General features: G+C 39.4%; 1 protein-coding gene across 6 annotated transcripts in view; it reads left to right on the top strand.

Moving 5' to 3' along the window:
- Nucleotides 1–13,463, top strand: part of NCOA6 (nuclear receptor coactivator 6) — a 78,503-nt gene that overhangs the window by 24,654 nt on the left and 40,386 nt on the right. For 5 of the 6 annotated variants that reach the window (XM_024742936.1, XM_024742939.1, XM_024742937.1 and 2 more), the window contains exons 3-5: nucleotides 105–386; nucleotides 4,242–4,397; nucleotides 10,044–10,166. In XM_024742936.1, the coding sequence (XP_024598704.1) occupies nucleotides 152–386; nucleotides 4,242–4,397; nucleotides 10,044–10,166 (514 nt within the window). In that variant the 5' untranslated portion in view covers nucleotides 105–151. Of the gene's footprint in view, nucleotides 1–104; nucleotides 387–4,241; nucleotides 4,398–10,043; nucleotides 10,167–13,463 lie in introns of those variants that run through there. The other variant, XM_024742940.1, reaches the window with a different exon arrangement.

The following is a 13,463-nucleotide window of genomic DNA, read 5'->3' as shown; positions in this document are numbered from 1 at the left end:
TTATTATTTGGCAAATAAATTATAGTTTTCATAGAACTATAATTATACATTGTTGACTGTATAATTATGCATTGTAATGCTTTTTGTATCTTCTGTTTTCAAAGGTTTTTTTATTGTCCACTTGGCATATGCTTCTGGAATAATATTCACCATGGTTTTGGATGACCTTCCAAACTTAGAAGACATCTATACTTCCTTGTGTTCATCAACAGTGGAGGACTCAGAGATGGATTTTGACTCTGGACTAGAAGATGATGACTCAAAAAGTGATAGTATTTTGGAGGATTCCACAATCTTTGTGGCCTTCAAAGGAAATATAGATGATAAAGACTTCAAATGGAAACTGGACACAATATTGGAGAACGTGCCCAATTTGTTACACATGGGTAATTTGCTTTATTTTTCCTTCTTGTTACTCTTTTTGAATTGTCATTCTATGGTTATCTCGAGTTTTACAAATACAACTGTGGTTGTAGTAGGTTGAAAGGCTGATTTTAATTGCAGAGTTGGAATTTTAGGATTTTTTTTTAATAGAAATGCTGTTGTATTTTTTTAAGTACATGGAGTAACTGAACATAATAAAGCATTACTTAGCATAGTAATCCTTAAATTATCTGTTCTAATGGATAGGAGTAATTCTATCTAATTTTAGCTCTCTGGTCTTTAGTTTCCTTACCTATAAAATGAAGAAGTAAGACTGGATCTTTGAGGTGACTTAAAACTTACAAAAATCTTTTACTCCATGGTTCTACTTAAAATAAACCTGAAATTTGTTCTTTTAAATTTTAGGTCAGAGGTTAACCGATAGCCTGCTGTATCCATGTGCAGCCATGTGTTATGGTCCACTTTAATTTTGGGTTTTTTTTTTTTTTAATGTTTGAATTTCATTGCCACTGCTTTAAAAAATGAGGTATTTTACATTAAAATTCAGATTTTAGGGGCTTCCCTGGTGGCGCAGTGGTTGGGAGTCCGCCTGCCGATGCAGGGGACGCGGGTTCATGCCCCGGTCCGGGAGGATCCCGCGTGCCGCAGAGCGGCTGGGCCCTTGGGCCGTGGCTGCTGGGCCTGCGCTTCCGGAGCCTGTGCTCCGCAACGGGAGAGGCCACAGCAGTGAGAGGCCTGCGTACTGCCTAAATAAATAAATAAATAAATTCATATTTTAGATTTGTCTTTAAACAGGAAAGGTCAGATAACATTGAGCTCTCCTATCCCAGGTGGTGCTGAGTAGCAGCTGCCACTGAAGGCAGGCCCTCCCCTCACGACAGTCCCATCTGTCCTCTTCACACATTTAGATAACCTGTAGTGGTCTTGTGGGAAGCTGTGCTTGTCAACTTTGGTTTAGATGTTCTCCATATTTTCTGGGTAGCACAATTATTTAATTCCTTCAGACATAGTACAAAGCCTAGATTTTATCCTTTTATCACAGATCTTGACTTGATTAAGTGCTAACCAACTTTTTTAGGTTTTGGGGTCTTATTCATTAGAATTGATGTCAGGAGGAGAGCTGTCTTTTTTTTCAAGGGTCCTTTTTTTGCTATGTTATATAAGACTTCTCTGTAGTTCTGGATTATTTAACATAGTATTAGAGACTTTTATGGTGAAAGTTGTAATTATCACCATAATCATGTCATAATATATCATATCTTAAGGGCTAGCTGCACCTGAAATTGTTCATTGCTCTTTTTAAAAAAAATATTTATTTATTTATTTGGCTGTGTTGGGTCTTAGTTGCCGCACGTGGGATCTTCGTTGCGGCATGTGGAATCTTTCGTTGTGGCACACGGACTCTTTGTTGCAGCACGTGGGCTTCTCTCTAGTTTTGGCCTTGGGCTCTAGAGCTCGCAGGCTCAGTAGTTGCGGCACTCAGGCTGTCTAGTTGTGGGGCGCAGGCTCCAGATCGCACGGGCTCAGTAGTTGCAGTGTGCGGGCTTAGTTGCCCCATGGCATTTGGGATCTTAGTGATCAAACCTGCGTCCCCTGCATTGGAAGGCGGATTCTTAACCACTGGACCACCAGGGAAGTCCTGCTCATTGCTCTTAATTATCCACCTTTTTTTCTTGTTTTTAAATTGCTGAATTAGTTTATTAATGGCTTTTAAATAAATTAGCAAACTCAGACTTATGGTTATCAGTTATAGTCTTGATCCAAAAAGTATTTTAAGTCAGATGTTCTCAAATATGATGGAAGTTAAAATTTTTGATAAAATATAATTGTTATAGTTAAAGATTTTTCTGCAGGCTTATCACAAGTAGATAATGTCATAAGCAAATTTAATGTTTGTCTAGACCACATAAGTATAAGATTGCAGTACTGTTTAGATTGGGAAGAAGCCCTGAAGCATCTATACTCTGTGGTACCAGGATCTCAAGCTCCCTACCTTTTGCTATTTGGATACATAAATATCATGGAAAGAAAAATGACCTGAAAAGCAGATCTGGATTCTTATGCCATGATGCTGCTAGGTAGCCACTGGATTCTGGGCAAATCTCTTAGACTTTCTGGGCTTCAGTTTCCTCACCTATAAAATAGACTTGAACTAAATATTGCATAATCCTTCCTAAATCTCTGTGATTGTATTAACCTTCTGCTCTTAGCAAATGGTCCCTTTTTTCCACATAAGAACAAGTGGACTCCCTGTCTGGATAAATATATAACGTATAATGATTTTGGAGCTGGCAGTGGCTTTAGGCAACATGTAGGCACTTTCCTGTATCCATATATATTTCTTATTTTGAGAATAGATATTCCTGTATGACCATTTTCTCAATACTGGAATGTATAATTGAATGGAGGATATAAGAGATTTAATGTAGCTGAGTTTATAACAAAAGAGAAAATTATTTTGTCTGGGGTTGTTGGGGAAAAAATGTTTTTTTATTATCTAACTGGACCTGGGATTTGCATTCCATCTGTGAAATATAATTACAGACAACATTACCTCCTCAATTAGTTTAACTTTTGCATCTTAATTTTAAAACATGTTCTAAAGTTTGCACTGACTTTTCAGATTTGCTGAAATGTAATGTTTTTATATCCTAACTGAAATGTAGTTATCAAATTTATGTTGCTTTTCTCCTCAGTTTGGTATGCTTCAGTAGAAATTGTTTAAAGTAGAAAAAGATTAAAAATGAGACACATAAAGAATCAAGATTTAAGCCTTCCTTAAATTGAAGCATTTATAGGATATTGGAAGAAATGTTTGCTCCCTCCCTCTATGAATATCTTTCACAGAGAGGCCCAGTGAAAATTTAAATATGAGTATTAAAATTTCGATTGTTTCATCTGAAGAAGTAAAATTGCTTAACATTTTATAAGTGAATCTACTATTTTCCTTTTTAGTGCTCTTTCTTTAAACAAGTTTAGTGAATTGTAGCTACAGATTCCCTAATATCTTACAATTGGCCTATCTGCCAGTTAAATTTTTATAAAATTTCACTTGAAATTTGAAACTTAAATATTCTTAGCTTCTCAGTTCACATACATTGAACTGAGTCCAGAAGTAGACCTTATTCTATTAATTTAAACTTACCTCTACCTTCTCTCTTATGTTCCTTACGCCATCTTACTGCTTTCCATTTATTTAGTGCCTATGGTGTGTCAGCTCCTATGCTAGATTTTTGGCATATTATTATCTCATTTAACACAATCTCATGAAGTAGTTTTTTCATGGTTTTAGAGATGAGAAAGGTAAGTTTCAGAAATGTGAAATAACTTGTTCATGGTCACCCAGGTGCTAAGTGGTACAGCTGGGATTAAATTTAAAGTCTGGGCTTCCCTGGTGGTGCAGTGGTTAAGAATCTGCCTGCCAATGCAGGGGACACAGGTTCGAGCCCTGGTCCAGGAAGATCCCACATGCTGCGGAGCAACTAAGCCTGTGTGCCACAACTACTGAGCTTGCACTCTAGAGCCCGTGAGCCACAACTACTGAAGCTCGTGTGCCTAGAGCCCGTGCTCCACAACGAAGAGTAGCCCCCGCTCACTGCAACTAGAGAGAGCCCGCACGCAGCAACGAAGACCCAAAGCAGCCAAAAATTAATCAATAGATAAATAAATAAATAAAACAAATAAATTTATTAAAAAACAAAATAATAATAAAGTCTATCTAATACCAAAGCTTAAACTCTCTCATCTACTCCATACTGGTATTCTACCTTGTTCTTTTACTTTGTTGTTGTTGTTCATTCCATGTCTTCTGATGGCTAAAAGATTACTAATATTATTCTCTTTCTTTCATGACCTAGAATCCAGCAAGCTAAAGGTACAGAAGGTAGAGCCCTGGAACAGCGTGCGTGTGACATTCAACATCCCCCGGGAAGCAGCGGAGCGGCTACGGATCCTGGCTCAGAGCAACAACCAGCAGCTTCGGGATCTGGGAATTCTCTCCGTTCAGATTGAAGGTGCATGTCTGGACCCAGATTATAGGAACGGTAGAATATAGCATGTGCTGCTTTGTCTGTTCCTCTCAAGTTGAATTCAGAATACCAGATAACTCATGTCACCTGTGCTTTACATTGCAGCACCTTAGGATAAAGAGGAATTGAGGCTCTGGTTGGGTCCTGACACTTCAGCATCCACAGCCTCAAACTCCATTTCCTTGGCTGATGTTGGCTGTTATTCTGTCAGACTTTGATTTTACTGGTACCCTAACCAAGGACTGATTTGTCTTTTAAAGAATATCTAATTTCAGTTGCTTCCTTCCACCCAATAAGCCTTATTATTTATTTATCTAACAGAGACTAGGAGGCCCTGAACAATCCTTTTGTAGCAGTATCCATTTTTTAGATGTTTTTGACAGAATGATCTTTTAAAAATGAAAATATGGGGCTTCTCTGGTGGCGCAGTGGTTGAGAGTCCCCCTGCCGATGCAGGGGACACGGGTTCGTGCCCTGGTCTGGGAAGATCCCACATGCTGCGGAGCGGCTGGGCCCATGAGCCATGACCGCTGAGCCTGCGCATCTGGAGGCTGTGCTCCGCAACGGGAGAGGCCGCAACAGTGAGAGGCCCGCGTACCATAAATAAATAAATAAATAAATAAACGAAAATGAAAATATGGAGTATACACACACAGCTTAAAACCCTGCTGTGGCTTGCTGTTATTCACAGAATAATGACCAAACTCCTTATCGTGACCTCAGGCTTTGCATGGTCTGACCTCTACCTTTCTCATCTAGCCTTATCTTTTACAACTCTCCTCCTTCTTCCTTGCTATCTATTCTAGCCTCCTCAGCTTTCTTTTAGGTTCCTTGAATATGCATTTCATCTTCCTGCCAGGAGTCCTTTGCATTGATGTCTTCTCTATGTGGATATTGTTCCCTACCATTCATTCCCCTTTCCCTTAGTTATACCTACTCTGCCTTCAAGTATCAGCTTAAATCTTTTTTTTTTCCAGCTTAAATCTTGAGGAGGTGTTTTCTGAACTCCTTGACTAAGTCAGAGTCTTTTTTCTTGTACTTTTACAAAAGTCTGGTTTTTTTCTCCCTCAGATCATTTTCTCACACTTTGATTAAAGCAGTTATTTGATGATTGTTTTGTTCCCCCATGGACTGCAAGCTCCAATAGGGGCAGGGACCATACCTTGTTTCACTCGTTGAATTTTTGCTTGCCTGTACATGTCAAGTTCTTTAATAAACATTGTTGAATGAAAGCAAGGGAAGCACATATATAATAGTAACACTTTGCTTCAGCCCTCAGAATAAATGATAAATAAAATATGGTCTTTGTCATTATAAACTCAAAAGGAGCTCATGACCTTGATGAGGGAGACAAACCTGAGAGATGTTAAGTACCAAGTATGGGGAAGCACAAAGGAGATTCTATCTTTTGGTGCCCAGTGAACTAAAACCTTCTTTTCCCCTCCTGTGTTGATGTAAACAAGGTGGCAACCAGTGAGTGATTCCAGCCTTCTCTTGCCCTGGTGGGCCAAGCCCTCCTGACCCTGTGCTTGCATAGGACCTAAATGCTCCATTGAACCTCAGTAACCAAAAGGTCAACATATTGTATGTAGGAGTGAGACACATTTTATGCAGTTAAGATTGTAGGTTGCTGTGCCCCAGAAGGGGCGATATCAGCAAACAGATTATTTAGAGAGATTATTCAGAGATAGATTGAGAAATGGGGTAAATTCCATAATTTGATAAACAAGGAAACAGTGGCTTAAACAATAACCAGTTTGTTTCGAAAACTGTTGGATTGTCTAAAAGGATTCAGAAAAGTAAAATTAATTCACAGCAATGTATTGGATGTAGGATGAACTTTTTTTTTTTTTTTTTGCGGTACACGGGCCTCTCACTGTTGTGGCCTCTCCCGTTACGGAGCACAGGCTCCAGACACGCAGGCTCAGTGGCCGTGGTTTACGGGGCCAGCCACTCCGCAGCATGTGGGATCTTCCCGGACCAGGGCACGAACCCGCATCCCCTGCATCGGCAGGCGGACTCCCAACCACTGCGCCACCAGGGAAGCCCTAGGATGAACTTTTGGGAAGAGTAGAAGTCAAATAACTATTGGTAATAACACTATATAGGCTGTTTATGCTTTATAAGCACATAAGCACATGTATTTTTTATAAGAAACATATAAGCAGTTTCTTAAAAACCCCAAACATTTTATAGTCTCTCTTACCTATTTACCTGAATTAAAAGGGCTTTGTGGTAGTGTTTTCCTCTGGAGAAAGGAAACACCAGTTTCTTCTCTTAATCATACCTACTTCCTACAGATTCTTAGAATGGTAAGGTGCTGATTCCCCTTTATCGTTACAGCCATAAATTAAAATACAAGTACCAGCAAGGAAGCCAAATAGATAACATATGTTACAAGAAATTATGAAATTTACATATGGCAGTGATTATCACATTACAGAAAAGAGTTCTTTAACTTTTAGGGTACACATATGTTCCCAGGTGATCTCCTTTTCTCTTTCCACACTCCCTGGGAATTCAGGCAGGAGTGAAAGTGGTGGCAATAGCTGTTGCTTTTGTGAAACTGGTGATGGGCTGATGCCTTTTAAGTTGTAAGAGAAGGTATTGCCACTGTCGTGGTGTCTGCTGCAGGGCTGGAGGGACAGGTTGTTCCTCCCAACAGACTGTTCTCCTTTGAAGAATACTCCCCGTACCCTTTTGAGTTTTGGCCAGGGAGTTGGGGAGATGTCTTTTTTGAGGACATTTTGTGACTCCTCTGTAAGTTCATTCTGATTTAAAGCAGGAGTCTGTGTCAAGGGCCAGAGAATAAATTTTTTTGGCTCTGTGGGCCAGAAGATCTCTGTCAAGACAACTCAGCTCTACAGTAGTAGTGCAAAAACAGCCATAGGCAATATGTAAATAAATGAATGTGCTGTGTTCCAATAACACTTATTTAAATAAACAGGCAGCAGGCTAGATTTGGCCCACAAGCCATAGTTTGCCAACCCCCATCAGCAAGTTGGAGAGCCAGTAGTGTTCTCTACGTGTGTTTCCTTGACAACAATTAGCTTACGCTTAGGTGCAGGTGACAAATAGGAGAATAACAGTAGTATAGTGTGGAAATTGTGTTTCATTCATATGTGATTTTTTTTACCCCCTGGGCAAGGGGAGTTAGATTAGTAGCAATAGAAGGGTTAATTGTCCACAAGAAAAGCCAAAAAGCCTTTAGATGTGTTGCTACATAGGTGGGAGTCCTTTCAGCTTTATTTCAGGAAAATTAAGAATGAGAAGTTACACTCAGGTACCTTCCCCAGAAGTATACCCTCAGCATTGCATGGCTCTCAGCTTGTGAAGTTTCAGTTTCTCCTGTGCCCACCTTAATGGTGGCTCCACTGGCTTAAAGGTCCACTGCATCTACATTATTTCCCACCTTTAACCAGTCATTTTCATTCTGCTGTTTTGGGGTATGTTGCCTACACCAAGTTTTGTTTTTATTAGCGCTCTGGTTACAAAGCCGCATGGGTTTTGAGTTTGCCTCAACACTGTTTTTCCCATAAAACCTATTATTTTCAGTGTGAGATTTTTATAGACTGCGAGGTTTTCAAGGAGTGCATTTATCATATAGAAAAATGCCTATGATTCTTTGTAAGGTTAAAATAAGATGACTATTCATCATATAGCCAGTAAATAGCTAATGAGTGCCTACTGTGTACCAGGCACTGTTCAGTGTTTAAAGGATATAATTAATAAGGTGGCCATATAATTTATCATCTAAATTAGGAAATTGAGAGTAAAGGGGGTTACTGTTAATAACTATTAATTAACTGTTAATAACTATAAGTGAATGAATAAGTAACTGTTGATACATGGGATGTGCTCTGAAGAAGTAACAAGATGTTCTGATAAGGGTGACCTCACCTTAGATAAGAAGATTGGAGAAGGCCTTTTGGGGCATGTGACACTTAAGATTACATTGAAAATTGAGAAGTTGGTTTATGTGAAGAGTGCGGAAGAACTGTTCTAGGCAGAGAGAACAACATGTGCAAAGGCCTTGAGGTGAGAAGTGCGTTTGTGTGCCTAAGAAAGTAAAAATAAATGCCACTGAGGCTGAATCCTTGTTATTGAAGGAGAAAGTAGTGTGAGTTGAGGTTAGAGAGATAAGGCAAGGACCACGTCTGGGCTGTCAATAGCAGCCACAAGCCATTTACATGATCTGATGTCCATTTCAAGAACAATACTCTTTCCATCTAGAATGTCTTAGCAAGTTTAGTGTATTAATAGTTCTTTCTCTTTAGTGGAAACCCTCAAGATCTGTATTCTCTTTTCTCTTTTCTTCCTGACTCCCATAGGCAACTTAGAACATCTTGTAGCCCCTGGTGATTGGTCACTTATTGGTAGTATATTTGTTCCCTATTACCAAGCTACCTGCCGGGTTAAAATACTTAATATTTTATCTATTTATCTAGCTGACCTAGATCAGTGACAAGACAGAGGAAACTGCTGTGCCCTCATTGGCTTCCTTCTTTATCATCTTGCTCTGTAAAACATTAAGTTAAGGAACGAGGTGAACGCATCCTTTCAAATTTTCAGCCACAGGCTAGCTATACTTTTATCTTCCCACAAGATGGTGCTGTCTTCCAGAGTAACAGTAGTCAAAGTTTGGGATTAAGCGCAAGGAGGCATCCCAAAACTTGTTTCAGAGACCTTTTTATCAAGTGAGATTTAAATTGCCTCTAACTTTAGAGTCTACTCAATTGGAACACTTTTAGTGACATTACCTACCAGGCTATTGTGAGGTTCAAATGAAATACAATTTTGTAAGCATTAAAAACCCTATACAAAATGTTGGTCTTTATCGTAAGATGTCTCAGAGGTAGATTAGTAGCAACCTGTCTACTCTTCATTGCATGAATTTCTCTGCTGCATATCTATTTATACTGCAGTCATTGAAAGGGAAATGATATTTTGCTTACAAATATCACAGTGTCCCCATGCCATCGTATGTTCTTTCTCCATTAAACCTACTCGTATTTCTAATTTCTGATCATAAATTCCCAAAACGTAACCTAGGATTTTGAGACTTTCTGAGAATATTTTCTTCCTACATACACACATTCAAGGTGAATTGGTTGAAAATAAATATTCAGAGTTCCAAGCTCTCTGCTGATGCCATACATCATTAACGATTGTCCATCTGCTGTATTGTGAGAATTGGTTATGTTCTCCCTGTACTTCATGTAAGTGAACCTGCTCAGGTGAGGTTGAAGAAAGACCTGTATAGTATTGAACTCACCCTTTTTGTGGTGGTAAACTTACCGTAATTCTTCAAAAACACATAAAACTGGGCTTCCCTGGTGGCGCAGTTGTTGAGAGTCCGCCTGCCGATGCAGGGGACACGGGTTTGTACCCCGGTCTGGGAAGATCCCACATGCCGCGGAGTGGCTGGGCCCGTGAGCCATGGCCACTGAGCCTCCGCGTCTGGAGCCTGTTGCTCTGCAACGGGAGAGGCCACAACAGTGAGAGGCCCGCGTACTGCAAAAAAAAAAAAAACAAAAAAACATAAAACTAAAGCTCTCGCATATCTGTTTTTAAACGAAATTTGCATCTTATTCTGATGATTTCCTTTTTTAACCTACCTATCATTTTCAGGGGAAGGTGCTATCAACCTTGCTTTGGCTCAGAACCGAAGCCAGGATGTGAGAATGAATGGACCCATGGGAGCCGGAAATTCAGTTAGGATAGAGGCGGGATTTCCCATGGCCGGTGGTCCAGGTGAGATCTACTCAATTGTATGACTTTTTACTAGTTTCCTTTTTTGGCTTTATTTGCTAGTGTATGGTCATTTGGGTCCTGCAAGATAGGTGGGGGTTCTTGACACATTTCTGTTTATTGGTTCAGGAAAGCAAGACGTGAATCTATACTCTCAGGAGGCTAGAATCACAGAGCATGGAGCATATACAGTCTTTGTGATCTTTTGGGTTTATGCTTAAAGGTAGATGAGCCCTGAACCATGCAGCAAACATTGATTGAGTTTTCACTGTATGACAGGACCTATGCTAAGTGTTGAAAGTAGAACTGAATAAAACATCTTCTACCCTGAGGGTGTTTATAGCATAGTGTAGCTTTCCAACTCCCACCTTTCTCTGTGACTGAGAATCTGTGAGCTGAGAGTTCTTGCATGCTTATGTGTAATCTGCAGAAGTATGTAGAATATTGTGTTTTTCTCTCTTTAGAATTTGAAAGAGTTATAAATTTTTTGCTAACTTTTTAGCAGCCCTGAAATTTCTTAGGGATTGAACTCAATATTCTGTGAGTCACAGAATATTAGAATTGAGTTGGCTCTCTCATTTGAAGCTGAGGAACCAGTGGAGTTCACAGAAAGGAAGCAATTTGCCCTGGGTCAAGTAGCAGTGGGCTAATATCACAGCTCTAACTCCCCAGATCAGTGCTATTTTCACAACACTAGTGGCTTTCAAACTTTTTCTGCTGCAGGATCTTTTATTCAAATAAGCCAGAAAAGCACAGCTGCTATGGTTGAAGGAGAGTAAGTACCTGAAACTATACCCAATAATTCACCTCCCCATCTACCACAGTAGCTCTTGAAGAAATGCAGCAGAATAGAGAAGCTCAATTTATAAAGCCATTTTTCTGAACTGTAGCTGAAGACTTGGCCATATAGAATTGGAACTAGGTTTTTATCCTGGCACTGCCATTTAGCGTTTACCTCAGGCTAGTCAGTGTAACTCTCCAGGCAACAATTTCTTCACCTATAAAATGAGATAGTAGTGCCTATAATCTTTTGAGCTCATGCTTAAAGATGGATGAGCCCTGAGCCATATAGCAGACATTTACTGAGTTCCTGTTATGTGTCAGGGCCTGTGTTGTTGGGCTGTTTTGGAGTACTATATAGTAAATGTAAAATAACCAACCTGGAACCTATAGTAGGGAGTTAAAAGATATAGTTCTCCATAGAAGTCTGAGCATTTGGTGTTAAGGCAGCTTGATGAGAGATTATAGGTGACGCTGTTGCCACTACTGAAGAACCAGGACCAGAAGAAGAGTGGGCAGAGTTTAGCCAAGTTGCATATAGTTAGTGAAAGAAAGAGTAGACCTAGGATGAGACTCAGGAAATCTGGGTTCTGGTCTCAATTTCTGGCCAGATGTCTTAATATTTACTAGCCTTAGTTAGCTGTAAACATATTTAATTATGTCCTAGAAACAATGTTATAGATCTCTTCCAGCCTTAAAACATTAGGACTCTTAAAACAATATCAACACACTAGTTGCAAGCTCTCCTAGTATCTGGCAAATAGCAGGCATATTTACTAAGCATCTCTGAAAAGTGAGTGTAAATTTTAGTGATGTGTAGGTAGTTCATTATCAACATAGGAAACTTAGAAGCTTTAGGTTGAAATTAGGTTAGACTGGTATTTAATGAAGGACACTATGATAATATATACAGTATAAAGTTTCAGGAAAAATCAATTAGTAATGATCTGTAGTCACAGTAACATTTTAACCCCTAGGTGTCTTTCTTTACTGCCAAGCATTCTTTAAGAATGTTTTTTTTCTGTTGTCCATTGGGATAATGGATGCAAACAAAATTTAACATTTGGTTAAACAAATAAATTTTTCAAGGGAAAGAGACCTTAACTAGCCTCTAAAACAATAATAAATAACTTTGGAATTGTGTATCTAGAATGTCTTACACTAAATTATTCTTAATGCCATTTTCTTCTCTTAGCATTGGCAACAGAAAGTTGACTGATGAGCAGGAGTCTTTGGTAATGAAAACCAAATTCGTAGCCTATTTTCTTTTCATAGCCTCATAGAATCCCAAGATTAGTGATTATACCATACTAGTCATTTAGTCATGTGTCACTATTGATGTTTTGAACTGATAATTCTTTCCTGTGGGGAGCTGTCCTATGCACTGTAGGATGTTCAGCAGCATCCCTGGCCTCCTATCAGGTGCCAGTAGCACCACCACCTTTTCCCCCCAGGTTTTTCCAACCAAAACTGTCTCCAGACATTTCCAAACACCCCTTGGGGGACGAAATTGCCCCCAGTTGTGAATCATAGCTCTAGTCCAGATTCCCACATAGTGCTGGAATGTATTCTATAGTATCTCTACTAAGCATGTAGGCAGCATGCACTTAAACATTTCTGAGGATAGGAAGCTGATTGTAGACTAAAAAAACCTGTTTCTTCTTATCTCCTAAGAACTTTCTCACTGTCTAATTACCATCTTTGAAAAATGGGGTGGGGTTCCTCAGAAACAAATCCATTTTTTTATTAATTAATTTTTTTATATACAGCAGGTTCTTATTAGTTATCTATTTTTTTATACAGCAGGTTCATATTAGTCATCAGTTTTATACACATCAGTGTATACATGTCAATCCCAATCTCCCAGTTCATCACACCTCCACCCCCACCCCCCTGCCACTTTCCCCCCTTGGTATCCATATGTTTGTTCTCTACATCTGTGTCTCAGTTTCTGCCCTGCAAACCGGTAGAAACAAATCCATTTTTAACAGGTAAACATTTACCTAATTGCCTTCTCCCAACTACAAAACACCTGAAAATGCTGGATGAAATATAACATTTAAGGCACAGCTGAGCTTGTAAGACAGTAAGGGAAATCCCCAGGGCAAGAACGAAGTCAAAGAAGAAATTTGAATAGCAGTAAACAAATGAGGAGATGCTGCAGGGGCTAAGAAATTTGAGTTTTAATGGCCAAGAGGGATAAAATTTGAAGCCTTGCCTTGGGTCCACATAAAGTAGTTAGAATTAGGAATCCTTCATGAAGCCAGGATTTTCAGTAAAAAGTAGATTAGAAAATTTTCACTCTCTGGCACAAGGAGACAAATGCAAAACTTGTCTCTCTTGGTCTGGGCTCTAGCTGAGGAGTGGGAGAAAGGGTGGTTGTAGAATTGTCTTCTCTATCCTTATGTATGTTGGACATTTAATGTATTATTGAAATGACCCAGGTACAGCTAAGCTAAGTTATTAAGTGGTCCTAAAGTGGTAATAATCGTTGAAACTCTCACCCCAAACCATTGCAGA

Source organism: Neophocaena asiaeorientalis, unplaced genomic scaffold (genome assembly GCF_003031525.2).
Source record: "Neophocaena asiaeorientalis asiaeorientalis breed wild unplaced genomic scaffold, Neophocaena_asiaeorientalis_V1.1 scaffold82, whole genome shotgun sequence".
Lineage (NCBI taxonomy): Eukaryota > Metazoa > Chordata > Mammalia > Artiodactyla > Phocoenidae > Neophocaena > Neophocaena asiaeorientalis.
The sequence above is the reverse complement of the archived record's forward strand: the minus strand, read 5'-3'. Positions and strand labels throughout refer to the sequence as shown.